The 22,070-nt window shown below is 36.5% G+C and overlaps 7 protein-coding genes and 1 non-coding gene across 9 annotated transcripts; 7 read left to right on the forward strand and 1 right to left on the reverse strand.

Moving 5' to 3' along the window:
- Positions 1-3,510: 3,510 nt before the first annotated feature.
- Positions 3,511-5,253, forward strand: srt-31 (Serpentine Receptor, class T; the record flags this gene model as incomplete). Its single annotated transcript, NM_070812.1, has 4 exons — positions 3,511-3,566; positions 3,624-4,152; positions 4,804-5,148; positions 5,203-5,253. 4 exons carry the CDS (start codon positions 3,511-3,513, stop codon positions 5,251-5,253), a joined length of 981 nt encoding a protein of 326 aa, NP_503213.1.
- Positions 5,254-5,399: 146 nt separating this feature from the next.
- Positions 5,400-7,777, forward strand: nhr-99 (Nuclear Hormone Receptor family). The gene is made up of 8 exons (NM_070813.3): positions 5,400-5,582; positions 5,629-5,759; positions 5,806-5,864; positions 5,921-6,055; positions 6,105-6,314; positions 7,058-7,257; positions 7,307-7,577; positions 7,627-7,777. The coding sequence occupies exons 1-8, from the start codon at positions 5,431-5,433 to the stop codon at positions 7,723-7,725; spliced, it is 1,257 nt and encodes a 418-aa protein (NP_503214.1). The 5' UTR covers positions 5,400-5,430; the 3' UTR covers positions 7,726-7,777.
- Positions 7,778-8,783: 1,006 nt separating this feature from the next.
- nhr-55 (Nuclear hormone receptor family member nhr-55) lies at positions 8,784-11,335 on the forward strand (the record flags this gene model as incomplete). Its single annotated transcript, NM_070814.7, has 7 exons — positions 8,784-8,941; positions 8,992-9,122; positions 9,566-9,645; positions 9,693-10,028; positions 10,077-10,276; positions 10,827-11,097; positions 11,162-11,335. 7 exons carry the CDS (start codon positions 8,784-8,786, stop codon positions 11,258-11,260), a joined length of 1,275 nt encoding a protein of 424 aa, NP_503215.2. The 3' UTR covers positions 11,261-11,335.
- A 100-nt stretch (positions 11,336-11,435) lies between these two features.
- nhr-130 (Nuclear hormone receptor family member nhr-130) lies at positions 11,436-13,961 on the reverse strand. The gene is made up of 7 exons (NM_070815.7): positions 13,767-13,961; positions 13,362-13,495; positions 12,725-12,819; positions 12,329-12,673; positions 12,094-12,284; positions 11,661-11,931; positions 11,436-11,606 (listed from the first exon to the last, which is right to left on the reverse strand). Exons 1-7 carry the CDS (start codon positions 13,949-13,951, stop codon positions 11,505-11,507), a joined length of 1,323 nt encoding a protein of 440 aa, NP_503216.1. The 5' UTR covers positions 13,952-13,961; the 3' UTR covers positions 11,436-11,504.
- 21ur-11975 lies at positions 12,670-12,690 on the forward strand. The gene has a single exon (NR_068575.1).
- A 1,561-nt stretch (positions 13,962-15,522) lies between the features above and the next one.
- nhr-212 (Nuclear Hormone Receptor family) lies at positions 15,523-17,519 on the forward strand. 2 transcript variants are annotated; one of them, NM_001129523.4, is made up of 6 exons: positions 15,523-15,737; positions 15,790-15,854; positions 16,318-16,727; positions 16,777-16,967; positions 17,051-17,318; positions 17,368-17,519. In NM_001129523.4, exons 1-6 carry the CDS (start codon positions 15,556-15,558, stop codon positions 17,467-17,469), a joined length of 1,218 nt encoding a protein of 405 aa, NP_001122995.1. In that variant the 5' UTR covers positions 15,523-15,555; the 3' UTR covers positions 17,470-17,519. The 2 variants fall into 2 exon arrangements, with proteins under 2 accessions (NP_001122995.1, NP_503217.2); NM_070816.6 differs by having other exon boundaries at positions 15,537-15,737; positions 15,790-15,848; positions 17,368-17,517.
- An 86-nt stretch (positions 17,520-17,605) lies between these two features.
- Positions 17,606-19,764, forward strand: nhr-211 (Nuclear Hormone Receptor family). Its single transcript, NM_070817.2, has 5 exons — positions 17,606-17,834; positions 17,883-18,235; positions 19,028-19,218; positions 19,267-19,546; positions 19,594-19,764. The coding sequence occupies exons 1-5, from the start codon at positions 17,612-17,614 to the stop codon at positions 19,696-19,698; spliced, it is 1,152 nt and encodes a 383-aa protein (NP_503218.1). The 5' UTR covers positions 17,606-17,611; the 3' UTR covers positions 19,699-19,764.
- Positions 19,765-20,241: 477 nt separating this feature from the next.
- nhr-106 (Nuclear hormone receptor family member nhr-106) lies at positions 20,242-22,054 on the forward strand. Its single transcript, NM_070818.6, has 6 exons — positions 20,242-20,412; positions 20,631-20,764; positions 20,822-21,171; positions 21,349-21,539; positions 21,593-21,872; positions 21,925-22,054. The coding sequence occupies exons 1-6, from the start codon at positions 20,324-20,326 to the stop codon at positions 22,027-22,029; spliced, it is 1,149 nt and encodes a 382-aa protein (NP_503219.1). The 5' UTR covers positions 20,242-20,323; the 3' UTR covers positions 22,030-22,054.
- The last annotated feature ends 16 nt before the right edge of the window (positions 22,055-22,070 follow it).

A 22,070-nucleotide genomic window follows, 5' to 3' on the forward strand; every position in this document is an offset into this window, starting at 1 on the left:
ACCCAAAACAGGATGCAGGGGCGGGGCTTTATTTCGCAACCACCGCACACTTTTGTCGCAAGCCTCGCACGTTTTTTCTTTTGTAAAATGCAACAATATCATGAAAAAACGTGCGAGGCTTGCGAAAAAAGTGTGCGGTGGTTGCGAAATAAGGCCCCGGCCCTGCTTCCTGTTTTGGTGCATCCTGTTTTGGTGGGGCCTCGCTTGGAATAGGATTAAAGTCAGCCCACAGTTTTCAAGAGTTTTCGGGCCTGCGGCCCTCAAACCTGGTTATAAGGCTTGAGTGAATAACAGCTATGCTGGGAATAGGTTTAAAGCCAGACCACAGTTTTCAAGAGTTTTCGGGCCTGCGGCCCTCAAACCTGGTTATTGATAGCAGGCCTCCGGCCTGCAATGCCTGATGTATATGTTCAAAGTGAACTTCTTCTTAGAGTTAAAGTGCCTTTCTATGTTTTTTTTAGAATAAAACATTTTCCAGCCATCCGCACGCATGCACCCTCTTGTGAGAAGAGGCGGCCTGTGAGGAGTTATGCCCTAAAACTTCAATCCGTCATAACTTTGCTCATAGTAGGAGTTTGAAAAAAATAAAAATATTTTTGGAATTGGCGTAAAGAGTAAAATAATATGGCGTTTATTATTTCCAAAAATAACAAAAATTGAAACATTTAATCTCTTGGGAAGGGCTTCACGCTCAAAACTTCCCTAAATGTGCTCAAAGTTGTCAAGACCGACCAAATTTAGTTTGTCTACTTTGCTTTAATGAAAAATATCAAAATTAAAACATAAAATCAAAAGGATAGTTGAAAACTTGTCCAGGAACAGAGGAAAACTGGTTTTCCGTGTGCAAAAATTAAATACCCTATCTCCGCGAAAAATGATTGGATTGAGCTGTGACTTGAGATTCCATTTTGAATCATTCTATTAATTCTAAATTTAACATAAAAACCGGAACGATAGTGGAAAGTTTGGGAATTTCATGGAAAAATGTAAATTGTTTAAAATAAATGTTTATTTTGTCGATTTTTGATACGATTATCCAGTTTTTTTGGAAGAAAAAATTATATTTTCCGCTTCCTCTCGATGTGATGAACATTTTTCCAAAAAAAAAGTTTGAAAAAAGAGCAAGACTGACGGAGATTTGACCGAAACAATGGTGAAAAACTGACCGAAAACACTCCAAATGTGAAAGGGGGAGGTGGGTGTGTGTGTGTGAGAAAAGGGGGAATGTGCAGAAATTTTGGCAAAACTTTAATTATCGTTTTAAAAATAACGAATAGAGATATCACAATGAGCTTAGATACAGTGGATAGGTATTGAAAAGGAGATCTTAAGTTTCGAGTCTCAAACGTTTTAAACTGAAACTCGAATTTTCCTTCAATTTAAAGTGGTTTTCGGCCAGTACTTCGGTGTGCGCAAAAACAAGTAGGGTGTGCTTTTCCGCTTGTGGAGCCGACAGGATGCTCCAAAATCAACCCCCTATAAGATGAACACACGTCGCTATATTTTGTGAATGTGGAAAAAAAAGAATTTCAAAATTCGGTTCAGTGAGAGCCGAGATATAAACGTTCAAAGTTGTGTTACATTTTTTCGGACATGTTTTTGAACATTTTTTGAACATCGAAAACGCGTGTGTGTGGCAAGATGGGGGTTATAGGAAGGAGGCAGAAAAAGCGAAAATATCGAAGATGCCGTAATTAAATGCGCGAGAATTCAAATTTAATTTGGACGGTTCTTTGGCAAGTTTGGAAAAGTTAAATTAGACCTATCAACTTTCGATATGAATTAGGCTACCATTGCTAAGACCAGCTGCATCCGTGATCTTTAACTCTTCACCGTTCCTTCTCTGAAAAGAAAACACATTTTCAGATGTTGTTTTTTTTCAGTAAAGTGATGAAAAATTGTTATTCACTGACATTGGTTCAATTACAAACATATAGAAAAACTGAAATGAAAACACATATTTTGTTGGCGGGATTTTTTTCAAAAAAAAAAAGTTTTTAGTTTTAGTCGTTCAAGGTGTTTACTCGACAGCTTTTAATTAAATTTTGAATTTTCTCATGATGAATCATAATGAAAATTTGAAAAAAATAACCTGGTAGAAGTACATAAACTAAATTGTGTAGTATTCACCAAACGAAAAAAATGAGAAATAGGAATTCTTGATGAATTTCATAAACAATATCCCATAAGATGTCGGCTGCTATGTTTTTTTCCAAATGGTCTGACGGGAATGTTACATTTTAATTGTGGTTACGACTGGAAAGTGGGATAAAACAAATACTGGCAAAAAATGAAAAACACATATAATAACGCAGTCTTCCAGAAAAAGTTTTGGTAAATTGCTACATTGCCCAAAACGGTAGACCTTTAAAAAATTCCTAGAATTGCTAGAAATGTGTGTCATATAGGGCTGCCCATCCGGACAAATCCGGACGAATCCAGACGTCCGCACCCGGACTTCCGGACGTCCGGTTTTCCGGAGAAGGAGATCCGGGAACTTTTTTTCAAAAATTGGCCACGCTCACATGGGCACACCATGGGTGGCATATGACGCTGGAGATTTTTCTCGCCAGGGGACTTATGTGATCGTATATCCCGACATTTTCTGGGTTCCGCCGCTTAATATAAAAGCACACATATTAGTGGGCCCACTATCACAATGAGACGCGGTACCCAGAAAATGTCGGGATATACGCTCCCTTAAGTCCCCCAAGGAAAAAAATAATTCCAGCCTCATTTACCACCCATGGGGTCTCCGTGAGGGCGTGGCCTACTTTTGAAAAGGGGTTCCCGGATCTCGTTCTCCGATAAACCGGGCGTCCGAAAGTTCTGGACACCGCTCGTCCCAAATCCGGACGTTTGGAAAAACCGGACGTCCGGTTGTATATAACTTATATAACGTGTGATATACACATAGCTCACGAAAACGCAACACAACAGTGAGGAAATAACATTGGTCGGTTCGAGGAGCACCATTACAAAAGAGCAAGACATTTTCAACGTTGGCTCCCTGTACAAGAACGTACCCACCCAAGCTTTTGCCGTCTATCAAAAACCCAAAAAAAAGCAAAAGAAACTCCTCTCGGACGGTACGACTTGTTATGAATGTGTGTCGGAATAAATTAATTTCCGACATATCATCAATTTCCGTACCAATATTGTATTTTTCTTAGTCGAAAACATTACAGATTGTTATGTGCGTCTTCTCCGCGTTCTTTTTTACAAACGAGCCCTTTTTGGGTTATTTCCTTGACAATTTTTCAGAACTTTCCATCACGAAATTTGGTAGTTTTTAGTCACTTTGGGTAGTAAAGTAGCAAAATGTGACTTCGGTAATAAACCTCTTTTAATATTGTTAGATTTTTTGAATTTTTTCTGATGTGTCGTTTGTGTTTCAATATCCGTAAGAATATTTAACAAAAAAATTTTAGAATACAATTTTAAGATTTTTTTCAGTGAAGTTTTGTATTCAGGTAACCAGTGAGATTGCACGTTGACTCGCGTCGGCAAATGAACAATATCATCAAATATGGCTCAATTTCAAATATTCCTCTTTACAATTGCAGGTGGGTGTGAGCATGGGATTCCGTGAGCCTCGGCCAATTTTTTAAATTTATTTACAGCTTGCTAACCGCCGAAGACTGGTCTCAAAATGATGGGAGAGCTCATTATTTGTCTGGAATCCTGGAATTTATGTATGGAGTTATAGTGATCTTTCTATATATCCCGATGGTTGCTGTAATGACTGAAAAGGAGCAATTTAAGATGTCCTGTTTTGAAATGATGACCTATCTAACCATAGTCGATATTTTTGCAATCATTGTGAATTCCGTGATAACTGGCGTTTTATCTTACCAAGGAGCTGTTTACTGCAGCCATCCAACGTTAATCTACGTTTCTGGAAGCATTGGCTTGGGTCTTTGGGCTTCTTCGTGCCTTGTTGCAATGCTGCTTGTTACCAATAGGCTACTTGATTTTACTTTTAAATCTGCAGCCAACTTCATGTTTGACAAAAATCGGACGTTTTTAGTTTTGATTTTACCAACTATATACGGATTGTATTTTGCAATTTTCACACCTCCTTTGTTATATTCTTCCAAGTATTTGGGATGGTTTTTTGATCCATTTATATTTCAAGGAGAAACTGCTGAGGTGAGGATTTATTTAGGTGAAGCTTCTAAAAAACACATTTCAAAAAAACTTTGAACAGAAAACCAACAAAACAAAAACCTACTTTCAAACAGATAAACAACCATGGAATATTCAATTTTTTAGCAAATGATTTTTCCCGGCAAATTGGCAATTTCCTGCAATTTGCCGATTTGTCGAATTTGCCAGAATGTTCGGCAAATTGTGGTTTTGCACTTTTTTTGGAACTCAGAATTTCACTTTTAATCGGCAAAGTTGTACGCGTTCTATAAATGTTCCTACATCTATTTTGAAAAGTAAGCAAACTCTATGAAAATACTCAAAGAAAGCGGGAAACAAATTTCAAAAATGCACTGTGTTTCCGTCCTTTAAAATACCCATCTAAACATTTCCGCCAAACTGATATCCGGCAAACGACAAATCGGCAACTCGCAGAAATACGATTTTCCGGCAAATCGGCAAATTGTCTGAGTTGAAAATTTCCGGCAGATCGGCAAACCGGCATTTTGCCTAAGAGCATTTTGCCCCCTGTTACAAACTATACACAAACTATTGCACATTGACATTTTCTTTTTTCTGAACCCGGAGAGTGTCAGGCGCTGTATCACACGTTGCCCATTGCTATAGAAAAAAACAAATTAATGTATTTTCCAGTACTACAACTATCCTCATCTTGCCAATAATATTATTGTCGTTGCCGTCACATGCTTCCTCTACATCATGTTCTGTTGTGCTCTTGGAGCCGAAATGAAGAACGTTAACACCGGATCTGAATCTTACAAGCGTAGCAAGCAAATTTTTATCCAATCGGTCTTGATTTGCGGTTTCAATCTGACCGCATCACTTCTCTACGTGTACATGAATTTCTTCGAAGCACCGTACTCCATTGTGGTGGTCGCACATATTAATTGGGAGCTCGGTCATGGAGCTCCGGCGTTTATTTATTTGGTTTTTAACACGACAATTAGAAATGGAGTTGCAAAAAAGTTGGGGCTCAAGGTATAAATGATTATTTGGATAAAAAATATGAAACAATTTAAATTTGAATTTCAGAAATCACAAATTGCACAAAGTGAGTCAAATCCTCAAGTAGCAGTAAACTAAACTCATGATGTCATGTTTTATTTATTTTTTTATTGCTAAACTCTATTCGACAAAGATCGTAATTTTATTGCCTCTCTAATGTTCACGTGCTCTCAACTCCCCGTCCTTATCTCTACATACATGCTTCTCCGTTTTCAGTTACAATTTTGACTCGAGTCATTTGCATTACGTCAAACTATGAACTATTCAAGCCCGGACAGCTCATTGTCCTCGCTAGATTCTCCTCTAGTCCCCACAAGATCCATGAGAACCTGCGAGATTTGTGATAAGCCAAGTCATGGAAAACATTTTGGAGCGGTTACGTGCAGGGCGTGTGCCATGTTTTTCAGGTGGGTAGGGCTCTGAATTTTTCAAAATAATTTGGACAACTTTCAGACGATTTGGTAGATGCAAAAACATGAAGCCCTGTGAAATGAACAATAACTGCCAGTTTCCCAAAAATGGGTATTTCAATTGCAAGAAGTGCCGGCTCCAAAAATGTTGGGATGTTGGCATGACAACTGATAGTGAGCAATTTTTTGAAAATTCTGCTAAAATTTTTTGACTTTGCAGCTTTCCAGTCTGTGATTTCAAAATTAGCCAAACCCACGCTTCAAGTCAAAATTCCTGAGGTTTGCTTTTTTCTAATTTAAATTCTAAGTTAAAAACATTTTCCTAACTTTTTTAGACAATCGGCACTTTAATCGGGCTCCCAAATCTTATCATATTTAATGCTCCAGAATTTGAAGCTCCGAGTAGCATTTGCAAAAATTTCATTGATGTCAGATATCTCGTGAGCCAAGGAGAACAAATTTTGCGGACGGTAAAAGTTCAAATTTTATTCTCAAAAAATAAAATTACCAAGACTTCAGGGCTTAGAAACGCCGATAATTGCACAAAACTCGTTGGAAAAAATGGCGTTAGGTTTGGAATATATCAGGAAGATGAGGAACCCAAAAATCAATAATATTAGAAGAATTGGACAAAAGGAAGTTTTCACGCTGTGGCAAGATGATTTCCTGAAGACGGCAAAGTGGTTGACGTATTTTAGCGAGTTTCAGCAGCTGCCTGACGGGTTACAGGTGTGTTTAACGGGGTTATAAATTATATTAAACACCACTAATGAGCATGTCAGGAGATTTTTTGAGTTAACCATTTTTTCTCTAAAAATTTTTTTTTAAATTTCTTCTAAAAAAATTTCTGTCAAAAAGTGGCAATTACTGTGTTTTTCCCAGTTTTCCTTGCAAAAACTATAGCAATGTTTAAATTCTCACATTGTTTAAATAAAATTGAAAGGAAGTTTTTTTGGCTGAAGAATTTTAGAAAAGTGGCAAAAACTGAGTGCAAATTTATTTTAAGGCAATTTTTGCAAATCGGCAGATAGCCGGTCCCGGCAGTTTTTAATTCCGACAAATTGCCGATTTTCCGTTTGCCGAATATCTGTTTGCCATAAGTTTTTAGAGGGATTTTTATAAGACGGAAACGCTTCAAACTTTTTTTTGAACTTTTTTTTCGTTGTCTGTACATATTTTCCTAGAATTCGCTTTTTTAAAAATAGATGTAGGAACATTCATAGGACGCGTGCACATTTGCCGATTAAAATTGAAATTCTAAAAATTCCAAAAAAATATGCGAAACCAAAATTTGCCGAAAATTTTCGGCAATTGTTGTTTTCCGGCAAATTCGGCAATTTTCCGGTTGGCCGATTTGCCGGAAATTTTCAATTTCGGCAATTTGCCAATTTGCCGGAAATTTTCAATTCAGGCAATTTGCCGATTAACAAATCGTTTGCAGGTCCCGGCTCAAAAACCATTAAAATTTCCAGATGAAATTTCTCAAATCAATTTGGAAATTGTGGAGCAGATTTGAAAGACTTGTCACCACAATGATAGGGAGGAGAAATAGCGCATGCAGTAGTAACATGGTCCTGATAAAGTTGGATGACACCCAAGTAGTTTTTGATATTAAAAAGATCGATGTAGACGTGTCGTGGCAGTCGAGATATAATGTGGAGCAATTGAAACTGTGAGTTGGAATTTACTGGAATTTGAAAAAAAAAACGGAAAAATTTTAGATTTGGCTACAGTTACCTAGACGAAAAGTACGATGAAATTATCCAAGAAATGATAGATCTGGATCCCACAAATGTGGAGCTCTCCTTCATGGTCTGCCAACTGTGCCTCCACCACATTGGTAAAAAATTCCAAGGGGATATTCTAAAAGTTGCTGAACGGCTACAAAGCTCTATAGCCAATAATCTACACGACTACTACGTGAATAAAGAGAAAAGGCCCAGATATTCGGGGAGGATCGCCAAAATGATGAAGATCAATAATTATATTCAGGTAATAAATACATTAGGAGAATATCAGAAAAATTGAAAAAAAATTTCAGAAGGGAATATACGAGCGGCGAGTGAAAGCAGATTTGATGAGGGTGTTTGATGTTTTCCACGTGGAATATTCTGATCCAGATATGTTCGAGGAGTCTTGAATTTGTTGTACTAAAATTTTTATTCTCTGAAATAAAGTTTTAAAAGTATATTTAATGTTTTTCAAAATATAAAATTTTTAACTGTTAACAAAACTATGGAATTTTGAAAATTATAGATTTTTTTTAGTCAAAAAAAAATTTTAAAGGGCTGATTTACACTTGAAATCCATCTCAAATAAATTACCTAGTTTCGATTTTCCGGCTATATTAATTGGTTTTTCTTTATTTTTTCTTCTCTTTTTTCTTCCCAAAATACAAAAAACTGGGAATTTTCAAACTTTTTGAAGCATTGCTGCAGGTTTGAACTTTTATAACGTTCAAATAAAAATAGTTATATTTTAATTAAAATATTTAAAAATTATGACAAGTGAAAATTGAGTTTTAGCATTGGGGAATAATAAAATTTTTAAATTTTTTGAAAAGTTTTCTTTGATATTTAAACATTTTATTTTAAAACTAAATAATATCTAAACTGACATTTTTAAAATTGCCCACAACAGCCGCGATAGAGTTTTACTGGCCTAAAAATTGTCGGCTGCATAATTGTGAATTTTGAAAAAAATTTCCTTTTTTCCTAAAACTTGTAAGGCTTGACGTAACATGGTGTTTAAAAATAAAGCCGTTCACTATCTTGAAAAATCAAAATGACGAATTACTTCTTTTCTATGTACTAAACAATTTTCAAAAATCAAAGAGCAAAAAGTATGTGTCACACCCATTAACTTATTTTCTTATCAGTCCAGAAAATTTGACTCTTGATTTTTTCCTGTCCAAATTTTCATGAATGGCGTGCCCGCTCGTAAATGATTCACGCAATTATGACCTCTCTTCGTAGCCAGGGCATTCATAAATAGAGAAGGAGAAACTCCATTTTGGCAACACGTACACTATTTCTCTTGTTTGCTTTCTCTGGCCTCCACCTCTCATAGTTTGTGCCCCGGTTCGTTTCGTATTCTGGTTGCCTGATGTTTCTTGTTCAGATTTACGCGTGCTTTTCAATTTTGTTTCTTTTTCAAGTTCCAAGTTTTAAAGTTTCAAAACTCTTTATTAAATTCCAGATGAATTCTCCCAGCTCCTCGAGCTCTTTCTGCTCTTCAAGCTCATCTCCGAGCTCCCTTGTACTGTACTCCCCGGACACTTGTCAAGTTTGTGGGCAGAAATCTCATGGAAAGCATTTTGGAGCAGTCACATGTCGAGCCTGTGCTGCGTTTTTCAGGTTTTTTTCTTGTTTGAAAAATCGATAGAACCTTATCAGTGCATTTTCAGACGTTGCGGTTCGGCGAACAACTTTAAACCCTGCAGACGGAATATGAATTGCGAGTTTTTGAAAAATGGATGGTTCAACTGCAAACCGTGTCGGCTGAAAAAATGTCAGGATGTGGGAATGACCATTGAGAGTTAGTTGAATTTTTTTCAACTGAAAGTGTGAATTTTGATCTAAAAAGTAAATTAAGTTTGAATTTTCCGTCAAAAATTGATTTTTTTTTGGTCATATATATTTTTTAAAATCATTGTTTCATTAACCTTATTTTTGAAAAGTGAATTTTTCAAATTTTCGAATATTAATTTTTGAAAGTTAGAATTTCGATATAACTTCTTAAAATTCAATAAAATTCAAATTCCAACTTTTTTACAAAATTTTAAAAGAATTAATTTAATTAGCACCAAAGTTTTTTTAAATGAAATTTTTAATTAAATTTTTAATTTCCCATTAATTTCTTGTCTGGTCACAAAACCAGGTGGTAATCAAAATTTTCTTATTGAAACTGTTTTTTGTCCAATTTTCTCACATGTTTCTAGGCAAAATATTAATTTTCACAAAAAAAATCTAATTTTCCAGATTTTCAATTCGATCGGGACTCATTTTCCCCGAAAAAGGCAAAAATTGCACTTGAAAACTTCCATAACCAAGTGCCATTTGTGAGTTTATTCCAGACAATTTTCCTGTTAATTTCCCCCATTTTCAGTCCATTGCAACATTCACAGGTCGATCAAATTTGATAGTAATCTCTGCGCCGACTGAAGAGGAATGCATTCCAAAATGTTATATTGACGTGCAGTTTCTTATCGATAAACTGTCAAATGTTCTGAAAGAAGGGCCAGAGGTTCCTCTTCATACTCCAAATGCTCTGGAAAAGCTCGCTCTCGGCCTTCAAATAATTCGAGGAAGGAAGCGAGAGCTGAAGTTGATCACGAAACTTGGCAAAGAAGAAACTCTTGGATTATGGCAAGATGACATGATGAAGGTGGCCAAGTGGCTCACTTATTTTGATGATTTTCAGCAGCTCTCACATAGAATGCGGGTATTAATTTAAGAAAATCGGGCTTAACAGATCGTTATTAATTTCCAGTCCGAAATGCTCAAGGGAATGTGGAAGGTGTGGAGTCGCCTGGAGACGCTGGCTCTTACAGCAATGGGTCGCAGGCTTATGATTTGCCAAAAGGATATGATCATGACACATACCGAAAAAGAGCAAGTGATGGCTCATCCGAAGCAAATAGAAGTTGACATTTCGTGGTGTTCGAGGTATACGCTGGAGCAGTTGAGATTGTGAGTTCAAAGAATCATAGGTGTTGGGTTGCTAGGTAATGGATGCGCTAGACACTTGTTGTAGTTTGAGGTTTGGAAGCGCAGAAATCAAAAGATCAAGTCAAGTCTGTTCAAAGTTTCTGAAAATTTTTTTGGCAGAAAATTCAAATATTCTGTTTACAAAATTGACGAGAAATTCAAATTTTGTCGAAAAAAAATTTGACGAGAAATTCAAATTTCCTCAGAAAAATGTCGGCTAATAGTAAGAGAATCATATTTTCTGAAAAAAATTACCATATGTTCTAGCGTCCAATAAAAAAGTTTGTCGGGAAATTTAAAATTTTCTGAGAAGAAATTTTGTGGGAAATTCAAATATGCTAGGCGAAAAATCGGTAGGAACTCAATTTTTTCAGAAAGCATTTTGTCGGGAAATTTAAATTTTTTGATAAATAATTTTTCGGAAATCTCAAATTTTCCAATAAAAAATTTCGCTGGAAGTTCAAATTTTCTGAGATATTTTGTTGGCGGAAATTACATAATAATTTCATAATAATAATTTCAAGATTTTCAGCTTCGCCGACAGTGACCTCGATGACCGCAACGAGCAGGTAATTCAGGCTATGATGGAGCTGCAGCCAACTGATGTAGAACTTTCCTACATGATGTGCCAAGCTTGCCTTCATTACGCCGGTAAACGTTATCAAGGAGAGGTGCTGGAAATTGCTGAAAGGTTCCAAGAGACCCTGTCAAATCATCTACACGATTACTATGTGAATCGTATGAATATGCCTCAGTACTCGATGAGAGTTGCCAACCTGATGAAGATCAATAATCATATTCAGGTACGTTGGCTTGCTTAAAAATCTCTAGGCCCCGCCCATTTAATGGTTATAGTTTCCTTTCCAGCTCGACATATACCGAGGCCGTGTGAAATACGATCTGGCGAGGGTGTTTGATGTCTTTTACCTGGAGTTCTCACATCCGGAAGTCTTCATTGATCTTTGATTTTTTATGTATAATTTATGAAACTCAGTGCTATAAAAGTAACTGATCTTTGAAATATATTGGTTCAGTTGTTAACATGCTTGAAAAGTTGGCGAAGTTAGTTGGAAAGTTGGTAAAGTTGGGAAAAAAGTACGGCAAAAAGGCGCTTGCCTTGAATTTTTAAAAAGTTTAGTAAAAATTAAAAATATCTTTATGTAATACTTTATGGCACAATTTACAAGTAAAATCTGCAGTTATTAGCTGATTATCCAGTATCTTCAAACATTTCTGGGTGCGAAAATTCAATGCAAAAAATGTCAAAAACTTTGGCGAGCTCGTGTTTTGCACGTTTCTCCCAAATGTCTTGCTGAAAAATTTCAAGATATTTTTAAAATGATAATTCATCAAAATTGCTATCTACCTGGATTAAATTATTAATTTTCAGCATTTGATTGAGCCGTCCGCAATATCTCGGCATATTCAGCTCATTGACATAATAATCGTGTAAATTATCAGCGAGGTTCTCTTGGAATTTCTCTGTAACTTCTAGGATTTCTCCTCCGTATCTTTTTCCTGCGTAGTGGAAGCAGAGCTGACAAAGCATGTAGGTGAGCTCAATATCTGTGGGCTCTAGGCTCGTTAATGGGTCCAGAGCTGATGTTAACATGTAGTCTTCCATTTCGTCGAAAAAACTGAAACAAAAAATGATAGCTTCAGTTAAACCCGGAAAATGTCGGGCGCTTCAAAACCAAGGGCATTGTGTTTGCACCACGTAAAGACATCTAGCGGGTTCCGCCTTTCAACTTAAAAAACACAACGCCCGTAAGACGTCGGGCGCTTTCTTTTCAACTTACAAGCACAATTGTTCCTTGGGGTATTTGGTGAACCAAGAGTAGTCCAGCTCGATGGTTTTTGGGTTGCACACAGAGTTGTAGGTCAGCATTAATTGCTTTTGCTCGCAAACGTTTTGCCGACGACTGGTGGCTGTAAGAGCAAGTTTTTCCAGCCGGTTCCAAACGTGCCAAACGGATTTTAGGAGGAGAATCTAAAATATTTAAATTATTCAAAATGTTATTTGAAAATTGAAACCTGCTGATTATGTGGCAATAACTGAAAATCATCAAAATATGTCAACCATTTTGCCACTGTCAAAAAATCGGTCTCCCAAAACGTCAAGGCTTCATCCTTTCCAAGTTTTGTAACCAATTGAACGTCGTGTGAGCCCGCCGGCTGATCTCGCACCAAGTTGAGCCCAAGAGCCAGCTTTTCCAGATTGTTCCTGGCAATAAGAGGCTTTTCAGACCCTAGTTCAAGCAATTTCGAAGCTTTGGCGATGAGATGTTGCAAATCGACGAAATTTTTTTCGGAATGAGAATAAATGTGTCGTTCCAAGAAAATGATAAAGTGAGGACGTCCAAGAAAGTGTTCGATTGTCTAAAATGATTAGGATGAACCTAATAACTTTTCCTTGTAAGTCTAAATCACCTCTGGTAATCTGCTCATTCCAAATGTTCTTCGAAAATTTTTGCTATTCGGATACTTTTCGGTTGCCGATATGAGGTCCCGATCGAATTGGAATCCTTGAAAAATACAATTTTGATCAATGCTTTTTCTAGTTGCTCTTGTTTTTAGAAATTTGAATTTCCCGCCAAAATGTTTTTCAGAAAATTTGAATCTCCCGCCAACATATTTCTCAAGAAATTTGAATACCCCGGCTAATTTTATCTCAGGAAAATTTAGTTTCCGCCAGAATTTATCTTTAAAAATTTGAATTTCCCGCCGAACATTTTCTCAGTACAGTTTTCTCAGTACAGTCCACATATTTCTCAAGAAAATTTTTTCTAAATTTTATCTCAGAAAATTCGAATTTTCCGCCAAATTGTTTTTTATAAAATTCTAATTTCTCGCCAAATTCGAATTTCCCGCAAGTTTTATCTCAAAATTTTGAATTTTCCACCTAAATTCTTTTTGGAAAATCTGGATTTCCCGCCTAAATTTTTTTCAAGGTATTTGAAGCTTCCGCAAAAATTTACATTCCCCGCCAATTTTTTCAGCAAGCCATATATAAATTTTAATCCCCCAAATGGGTATCCTAAAAATTTTAACTTCCCAAAAAACTCACTTCCCGGATCCATGCCAACCTCATTGCACCTGTCCAGCCGACACTTTTTACATTTGTACCGCCCGTTTTCCCAAATATCACAGTTATTCTGCTTTTTGCATTTGTAGGTGGTTTTTGTGCCCGTGCAGGCTCTTCTGAAAATCATTAATTTTATGTGAATTTTCTGGTAAAGTTCAAATTTTGAAGTGTACTTTGATTTTTTCACGAGTTTTTGTGACTTGTGACGAGGTGTGATTTTAGAGAACATTGAACAAGATTCTCGAAAATGAAAAAAAAACTTGTTGTAAAGGCCACCGACCAATCAACGAAAATAGCCACGCCCACCACACATTGCTGATTGGTTGAATGTTTGCTTCGCGCTGATTCAATTTATTTTTGAATTTTTGAGAAAACAAACCCTCTCACCTAAAAAACGCCGCACACGCACGACAACTGATCGCACCAAAGTGATTGCCGTGAGCCGGAAGCGCACAAACTTGACATGTATAGAGATTTACCACCAGCTCCTGGCAGTTCATGTCCTCCTCCATCGGTGATATTGAAGGAGTGTAGAAAATTGATGGTGACGTTGAACTTGTCGCGATTTGCATCACTTTTGTTCTGGAAACTAATTTTTAAAAAATGATATTCCATTAAAAATGAGAAAAACAATTTTCAAAGTACCGAAAAAATCGTAATAAAACGATTTTTTGCAATTGCTCGAGAAGTTTGCGTATACTTTAAATAATTTTGAAAATCTGAAACACAAGTATCTAACGTAAAAAATGGAGTTTATGCTGAAAAATGGGCAATAAAATTAGAAATAGACTAGAAAGGAGGGCGAGAGGGAAGAAAATATTCTCTTATCTGCTACACTTATGGAGAAACGGCGAGAATTTTATATTTTTTAGTGAGTGATAAGAGCTTTCCTTAAGTTTTTAGTGATAAAGGTGCGGTTTTTGTTTTGTTGGAAAAGACACTTTGATTTTGTTGTGAACACGGTTAACCTGTAATGGAGCTTGAAAATCTAAAGCGTGATTTTTTTTTTAATGTTTGGAAAATTTACAATTTTCCAAAAAATTAAGTTTTAAAGCTTTTTTTGGAAAATTAAAAATAAAATCATTTAAAAAAGATTCTCCGTCCAAATTTTTACAGCAAAAAAAATACCGGAAAATAGGCTCCGCCCCTTTACTGGCTGTTTCGTTTTTTAAAAAGTTAACATTGAAAATAATGGGAAATAGATAAAGTTGTTCAAGAGGAGTACAATTTATTTGTGAAATTTTGTGCTAAATATTAGAAACTGAGTCGTGATAACCAAATATAATTCTTTAAATAAAACTATAGAAGTGTTTAATATTTTTATGGTTTTAAATTGTTTGCAGTCATTCAAAATTTTTTTTTTAATTTCCAAAATGATCATAAACAATTAGGTAAATTTTTAGACATTTTTAAAAGTTATATTTGATAATTAATACCCATTTTCTATTATTAAGGGGAATTCTATCAGATGATTCTGACAATTTTCAAATTTTCAAAATTAAAAAGTATACTCTACTCAAAACAAAAAAAATCAAAAAGTCACACCAAATATCGAGTTCTTGTTTTGGTCACCTATGAGAACAAAAACCTATATTAAAAAAGGAAGCCATTCAACCTTTCTAGGTTAATTCTACTAGAGACGCAGACTCAAAAACTGGTGACATGAGAAGACTACATATTTTTAGTAGAGACTATAGACATATTGATTGATAAGGTAAACATTGTAAGACATGGGGTGAACAAGGTGCGGTAAATATAGACTTTTGTAAGTACATGGGCGGGCGGAAAAGGGTCACAAGGAAAATTGGTGGTAGTGGGATTTGAACTTTTGACTTCCAGAACACCAATCTGCCTCACTACCACTACACCATCGTGAACAGTTTGGAAGTGAAAGGTTAGGTCCTGTTGGTAAAAAAGCAGCCGACATCTCTCGAGGACCGTAAAAATGGAATATGAAATGAATTACTGAAGTGAGATGACCAGGGATGATATTATAGTTCGATACGGTGCACTTCTATGAGAGGTAGTATCAGAGTATCATATATAAAAACTGATAAATCATGTGTGTTTGTTCTTGTCCCTGTCTCTACCAGCCTGCGTCTCAACAGTTTTCTACTGTCTACGAAATTTTTGATCAAACTTCATTTCTACTTCAATTTCGTCATTTACTCTGAAAATGCCCGATACTTCTCAAATTTTGTGCCAAATTTGCGCACTACCAGCTCACGGGAATCACTTTGGAGCCGTCAGTTGCCGAGCGTGCTCCGCATTTTTTAGAAGGAGCATTTTGGAAAAGAATGCGGAGAATTTCAAGTGCTTACGAGGGAATAATACGTGTGAGGTGAAGCTGGCAGGAAAGTGAGTTTTGAATTTTTTTAAAGTTAGAATTAGAAAATTTGGAGATTTTCAGATTCTACTGCAAGAAGTGTCGTTTGAAAAGGTGCTACGAAACGGGGATGGATCCAAAATGTTTGGGTTTGAAGAGTTTTTTTATCAGAAAATTTGAATTTCCCGCCAAAGGTTTTTCTCGGAAAGTTTGAAATTCTCGCCAGAATTTATGCTTAGAAAATTTGGAATTCCCGCCAAAATTTTTTTCTCAGACGTTTTGAATTCCCACCGAAATTTTTTCTTGGAAAATTTGAAATTCCCGCCAGAATTTATTTTCAAAAAGTTTGAATGCTCACCGAATTTTTTTTTTAGAAAATTGGGAATTCCGCCCAAAATTTTTTCGGAAAATTTGAATTCCCGCTGAAAATTTCCCAGGAAACTTCATTTTTTCGTCAAAAATTTTCTATGAGCATTTAAATTTTTAGCCTTATTTTTCAGAAAATTTGAATTTCCTGCCGAAATTGTTTTTTTCTTGAATACCCGCCAGATTTTTTAGATAACAGCAATAAAACTGCACATTGGCCTTAAAATAATTTTATTTGAATTTCAGATTTTCAGCTCGATCGAGACAAGATCAAGCCCCGTCAGATTCCCAAAACCGTAGCCACCCTAGTGGGCCGCCCGTCGTACATTGTTCACTGTGCACCGCCCGAGCACAATTCTAAAAAAGGGATCTTAGATGTGTCCTACCTAATTGTCAAAGCCCATAATTGCCTGGATTTCCCACCTCAGATGTTCAACAAAAATCTGACAATTTTGGAAAAAATGCAGTGTGCCAATGAGTTTTTGGACTCTTTCGAAAATTTGACAAACTCGGAAATGTTGACGAAAATTCCTATGATGCAGTACCCGGTAATTAATAAGCAATTTTTCTTGCACTTTTGGGAGCTGGACTTTTTGAAAACAGCGAAATGGTTGAGCTTTCTGGATGGATTTTATAGCTTGCCGAGAGGGGTTCAGGTAGGCGATTCTTATTAATTCGTCAAAAAAAAAATTAAAATTATTTCAGATGCAAATTCTAATGAGCACGTGGCATTTACGTGCACGGCTTCATCGCTTGAGCCAAACTGCCAAATTGCGGAAGTCTGAAGATATCGGGAAAAATGATTTTATGATGTCTAAAAATTCGTGTCTCGATTTGAAAACGTGTCAGTTGGATGTCTCCTGGTGTACGGATTATCCCAATGAGCAGATACAGTTGTACGTTTAATCAAACTGAAAATATTTCTCGCTATCGTTTTCTATCCTCGATGTCTCCCAAATTGACTATTTGAATTTTTCAGCTTCCTAGAAAATTCGGACGACTGGGTGCACAATGAAGTAGTAGATCTGATCGTCGAGCTGAACCCTTCGGAAATTGAAATGACTTTTATGACTTGTCAATTTTGCTTCCATTATGCTGGAAAACGGGAGCAGGGGCATATTTTATCTGTGATGGAGAAATACTTGGATCTGATTTCCAATGATTTACATAGATATTACCAAGACAAAGGCATTAGGAATTATACTGAGCGTGTCACTAAAATGATGAAGATCAATAATTGGTTACAGGTTGGTTGACGAAATTAAAATTTGAAATTCGATTTAAAAGTTGTTGCAGAAAATCATCTGGGAAAAACGTTGGAAAAGAGAGTTGGCCGAGAAATTCGATATCTTCCATTTGCATTTTTCTCACCCTGAAATGTTCTATGACTGCTGTTGAATTATTAATTTTCAAATTTTCAATTAAATTATAAATATGACTGAATTGAAATTTGTATTGTCTTCTCCAAAAATGTTTCAACAGTTACCTACCTTTATATGTAGTTCTAAAACAGTTTTAAGATTAATTTTTCCAGTTAGGTATGTCGAAAAAGTGCGGAATTTGTGATGCTCCGGCTCATGGTCGCCACTTTGGAGCATTGACCTGTCTATCGTGTGCCGCATTTTTCAGAAGAGCAATATTTGCAAAGAAAAAACGGAAAAGCTGTAAATCTGGAAATAAATGTCGAGATTTTAATGGAAATTTTCCACAATGCAAGAGTTGCCGGATGAGGAAATGTTTAAGAGTTGGCATGAAGCTGGAATGTGGGTGAAAATCCGAGCCGGTAAATTTATAAATTGTGTAAGTTTCAGCAAAATCCCCGCCACCAGCTGCCATCCCCCAATCATTGGAAGTTTTTGTGAGCCGCCCAAGTATGATATTGTTTGCCAATAAACCTTCTCAAACAAGAAATTTTATTGATGTGAGCAACTTGGTAGCTCGCGGGCTCAGTATCCTAAAGCACGGAGCTCAAAGCCCATTGAATCAGAAGCTCACAAGCCTTGAAAAGATGGCGTTGGCAGGGTCACCGTCCATGAAGAAATTTATGAAAGTGAATGAAGTCACTAGTAAATATGTCGCAAAAGTTTGGGAGTTTGATTTTATAACGGCGGCTAGATGTCTGGCTAATTTGGATGGGTTTTCAGAGCTTCCGGATAAATTGAAGGTGGGTTATAGGCCTGTGGAGTGGGTCGCCCCATTTTTTTTGGGTATGCCGGGTCGGGGTCGCAGCCCCGACCCACTTTTGGGTCGGGGTCGCAGCCCCGACCCACTTTAGGGTCGGGGTCATGTCCCCGACCCTTTTTTTCAAAATTTAACAGAAAATTATCAAAAACTTGAAAAACGATTTTTTGTCAAAAAACACGTGTAAAAGCTGAAAATTGTAAGATTATTGTAATTTCATCAATTAAAAAAAAACATACCTTATTTTCGATACAAACAAGCATAAGAGTCAAAGTTTAAGCACGCTTTACAACAAAACAAACATGCCTTTTTCAATTTCAGACATTTTCCGGAACTGGGTCGGGGACGTGACCCCGACCCAATCAAATGGGTCCAAAATTGGGTCGCGGGTCGACCCATCTCGACCCATTCAACAGGCCTAGTGGGTTAATTAAGGCCGTTTGTGACTGCAGCAGGACTGTAGGCGCCAAAACGCCTTCCGCGCCCGCCTTGCTTCGACCTCCGCCTGCATCGCGACACGAGCCGCGCCTGTATAGTACATCGCGGAACTCGAAATTTGTCGGCCGCGGCGAAAGAACCACCTCTTGCACTACATGGTGAAAACACCAAGCCTTCGATTTCTAGAAAAAATGCTGAAATGAGGTGGAGGCATGCGACAGGCTCTGAAACCGCGCCTGACCCTCCCATGAAGCCCTAGACGCCAGTCATCTGACCCCGGAGAATTGGGCGATCCAAGTGAACACGGGCGATATGGAAAAAAAAGTATAAATTTCAGATGCAAATTCTCCAGTCCATCTGGCATGTATGGGCCCGTCTTTTCAAAGCGGCCCGGTCAGCGCAGCTCAGAAAACGACAGGGACTATTCTCAAATGCCCTTCAAATTTCTGACAATCTGTATGTAGAAATGGAGACTATTCGAATGGATGTCACGTGGCTTACCAGATATTCTTTCGATCAGGTTAAATAGTGAGTTAAGCTTTTTTTTAAAACAGTTTTTAAAAATCTGAATTTCAGTTTTTTGTACGGCGTGGAAGAGGACTCTTATTTGAAGGATTCTATAGAATCATTGACAAAACTCGAGCTGACAGAAATTGAACTCATCTATATGACTGCTCAATTATCGTTCCTATATGCTCAAAATCGATTTTCCGGAACAGAAATCGGTGAAATCTGTGAGAAGCTTCAAGATGGTCTGGGCAATGATTTGCATAATTATTACACGAAACCCGAGAAGAAAAATCGAAATTATGTGGGGAGGCTCACGCAAATGCTCAAAATAAATTTTAGTTTAATGGTAAGTCTAGTTGTATTTTGGAAACATTTGTAGCTCGAAATATTCAGAAAAATATTCGAACGACACGGGAAAGGTCACTGATTGCTCAGACATTTGACATTTTTATCGCCGACTATTCTCATCCGGAAATGTTCATTGATACCGGGTGTTGAAAATTAATTATCTTATTATTTTTTAATTTTTTTGAAAAATAAAACATTGTAGACTTGATTTGACAAATCTGGTGATGAATACGCAGCCGATATTGATCGAGGCCCTGTTAAATTTTTTGTGCTGCCATCGAAAGTTTTCATATTTTTTGAAGAAAAAAATTACGGAAAGAGGCAACTATGAATTTATTTTTGAAAAGTTGATTTTCATGTGAAAAAGAAGAAAATATCAAAATTCGTCTTTGAATTTTTTCCAGAAAAATCGAAAAAATTATATATGTTTTCTCTTTTTTATGTTCAAATGTTCAATTTTTTTTGTTCAATGTATAAGTGTTCAATTTTCAACACAGCGTGGAAACGACCGCAATGGCGCATTATGAGCGAAAAATTGTTATAGTATAAGTTTTAATTATCAAATTTAATTAAAAAAAAAAACAAAATTTAAAACAAAATTTTACGTCTGGTTATAACGGAACATGTTTATAGGTACAAAAAGCATAAAACTAGCGTTTTTCAGGTTATCACTAAACTATTCATTTCGTGGTTTATGATTGATTGTGTTCAACACATTTTGTGCTCCAATCAATTTTCTTACTTTTTTTTTTAAACTTTTCCTTAAATACTTCCTATGCAAACTACCTGTGAAATCTGTGAGGTTCCGGCTCACGGGATTCATTTTGGAGCAATCACTTGCCGTGGGTGCGCTGCATTTTTTAGGTAACTTTTTTAAAATTGTTCATTTCAAATTGAAAAGTGGCAGTCAAAAACAAACAAATATTATCCAATTTTTTAAACACATTTTCCAAAAAAAAAATTTTTTTTCGATAAATTTCAATAATTGCTGCAGTTTTGAACCCCTATAATCTTCAAATACAAATATTTAAATTTAATTAAAATATAAAAAACCAGAAACGATTATAAAGAAAAAAATTCAGACGAGCCGTCAATACAAAAACAAATAGGAAAAGTTGTAAATACTCAAGTAATTGCACGAATTTCACTGGAAAATTCCCACAATGCAAAAGCTGCAGAATGAGAAAATGTATAAAAATGGGAATGATGCCGGAAAGTAAGTTTTTTGTTCTTCTCAAAAGTTTGAATATGAAAAAAAAAGAAACATTTTCAGAAGTCAAAGTGATGCAACCTATTTCCCAATCTCTGGAAATATTTGTGAGCAGACCCAATTTAATATTATTTACAAACAATTACGATAAAACTAGAAATTACATAGACGTCAGCAACTTGATCACCCGAGGCTTGGAAATCCTTAAACAGGGATTTCCGACGCCACTTGGGATCGGGAAAACTAATCTGGAACGAATGGCGTCGGGAGTTGAGTTTTCTACGGCTGAGAGCAAAATAGTAGATGTGGTTACGGGCAAGAGTGTTTCAATGGTTTGGGAGTTCGATTTCATTTCTACTGCAAAATGGCTGACTCGTCTTCAAGATTTTTGTACGTTACCAATGAGAATTCAGGTATGTTTGAAACGGTTACTGTAGTTTTTGGGTGGCAGTAATATAAGGAGGCCGTGAGTTCAAATCCCTCCCCCTAGAATAACCAAGCTTTATCTACTACTGGAATATCGGTCGCTTCGGACACGGCCTAAACTAAAGCCCCGCGTGAGCACCACAGGGAAAATTAGCATTTTTCAGATGCAACTTCTACAAACCATTTGGCACGTATGGTCCCGTATGTACAAGGTTGTAAAGTCTTCAGAGCTAAGAAAGAAACATGCTGACAGCTCAAATCTTTTTCAAGTTTTGGATCAATTTCATGTGAACTTAGGCACCACTAAATTGGATGTATCGTGGCTCACAACGTATAGCTATGAGGAAATAAAATAGTAAGTTACAGGTCTACAATGTATCATCATGCATTCTATATTCTTGAATTCAGTTTTCTATACGGCATTGACGATGATATCTACCTACAGAGTGCAATAACTGCAGCATCAAAATTAGAATTAACAGATGTTGAGCTCACTTATATGGCTGCTCAGACTTGCTTTCAGTACGCACAGAACCGATTCGCTGGCACGGAAATTGCCGAAGTTTGCGCCAAGTTTCAAGAGATCCTTGCCAACGATCTGCACACTTATTACACAAAAGATCATAAGAGAACCAGTAACTATGCTGGCAAGCTGTCGCAGATGTTGAAATGTGTTCAGGAAATTCAGGTGGTTTAATGATCGTATTTCGTATATTTTATAATTCAACAATTTCTTTCAGAAATCAATCAGAACAACACGCGAGCGAACAACTATAGCTCGAACGTTTGATATTTATATTACTGATTTTTCCAACCCCGAGATGTTTATTGATAGTGGATGTTAAAAATAAAGTTGTTGTCCAATTAAGATCAATGCTGTTGTGAC

This window comes from Caenorhabditis elegans, chromosome V, assembly GCF_000002985.6.
Source record: "Caenorhabditis elegans chromosome V".
Classification (NCBI taxonomy): Eukaryota; Metazoa; Nematoda; class Chromadorea; order Rhabditida; family Rhabditidae; genus Caenorhabditis; species Caenorhabditis elegans.

Excerpts from the sequence above, each read along its gene's own strand:
- nhr-211 (NM_070817.2), top strand. The coding sequence starts at position 17,612 with ATGTCGAAAAAGTGCGGAATTTGTGATGCTCCGGCTCATGGTCGCCAC. Across the intron at positions 18,236-19,027 it reads AGCTTCCGGATAAATTGAAG|ATGCAAATTCTCCAGTCCAT; the intron begins GTGGGTTATAGG and ends TATAAATTTCAG. Across the intron at positions 19,547-19,593 it reads AAATAAATTTTAGTTTAATG|AAAAATATTCGAACGACACG; the intron begins GTAAGTCTAGTT and ends CGAAATATTCAG.
- nhr-106 (NM_070818.6), top strand. The coding sequence starts at position 20,324 with ATGCAAACTACCTGTGAAATCTGTGAGGTTCCGGCTCACGGGATTCAT. Across the intron at positions 20,765-20,821 it reads AATGGGAATGATGCCGGAAA|AAGTCAAAGTGATGCAACCT; the intron begins GTAAGTTTTTTG and ends AAACATTTTCAG. Across the intron at positions 21,873-21,924 it reads AATGTGTTCAGGAAATTCAG|AAATCAATCAGAACAACACG; the intron begins GTGGTTTAATGA and ends AATTTCTTTCAG.
- nhr-99 (NM_070813.3), top strand. The coding sequence starts at position 5,431 with ATGAACTATTCAAGCCCGGACAGCTCATTGTCCTCGCTAGATTCTCCT. Across the intron at positions 5,583-5,628 it reads GCGTGTGCCATGTTTTTCAG|ACGATTTGGTAGATGCAAAA; the intron begins GTGGGTAGGGCT and ends GACAACTTTCAG. Across the intron at positions 7,258-7,306 it reads AATGTGGAGCAATTGAAACT|ATTTGGCTACAGTTACCTAG; the intron begins GTGAGTTGGAAT and ends GAAAAATTTTAG.
- nhr-130 (NM_070815.7), bottom strand. The coding sequence starts at position 13,951 with ATGCAAATCGCGACAAGTTCAACGTCACCATCAATTTTCTACACTCCT. Across the intron at positions 13,496-13,766 it reads GCGTGTGCGGCGTTTTTTAG|AAGAGCCTGCACGGGCACAA; the intron begins GTGAGAGGGTTT and ends AATGATTTTCAG. Across the intron at positions 12,285-12,328 it reads TATTGCCACATAATCAGCAG|ATTCTCCTCCTAAAATCCGT; the intron begins GTTTCAATTTTC and ends TAAATATTTTAG.
- nhr-212 (NM_001129523.4), top strand. The coding sequence starts at position 15,556 with ATGCCCGATACTTCTCAAATTTTGTGCCAAATTTGCGCACTACCAGCT. Across the intron at positions 15,738-15,789 it reads GAGGTGAAGCTGGCAGGAAA|ATTCTACTGCAAGAAGTGTC; the intron begins GTGAGTTTTGAA and ends GGAGATTTTCAG. Across the intron at positions 16,968-17,050 it reads CCCAATGAGCAGATACAGTT|CTTCCTAGAAAATTCGGACG; the intron begins GTACGTTTAATC and ends TGAATTTTTCAG.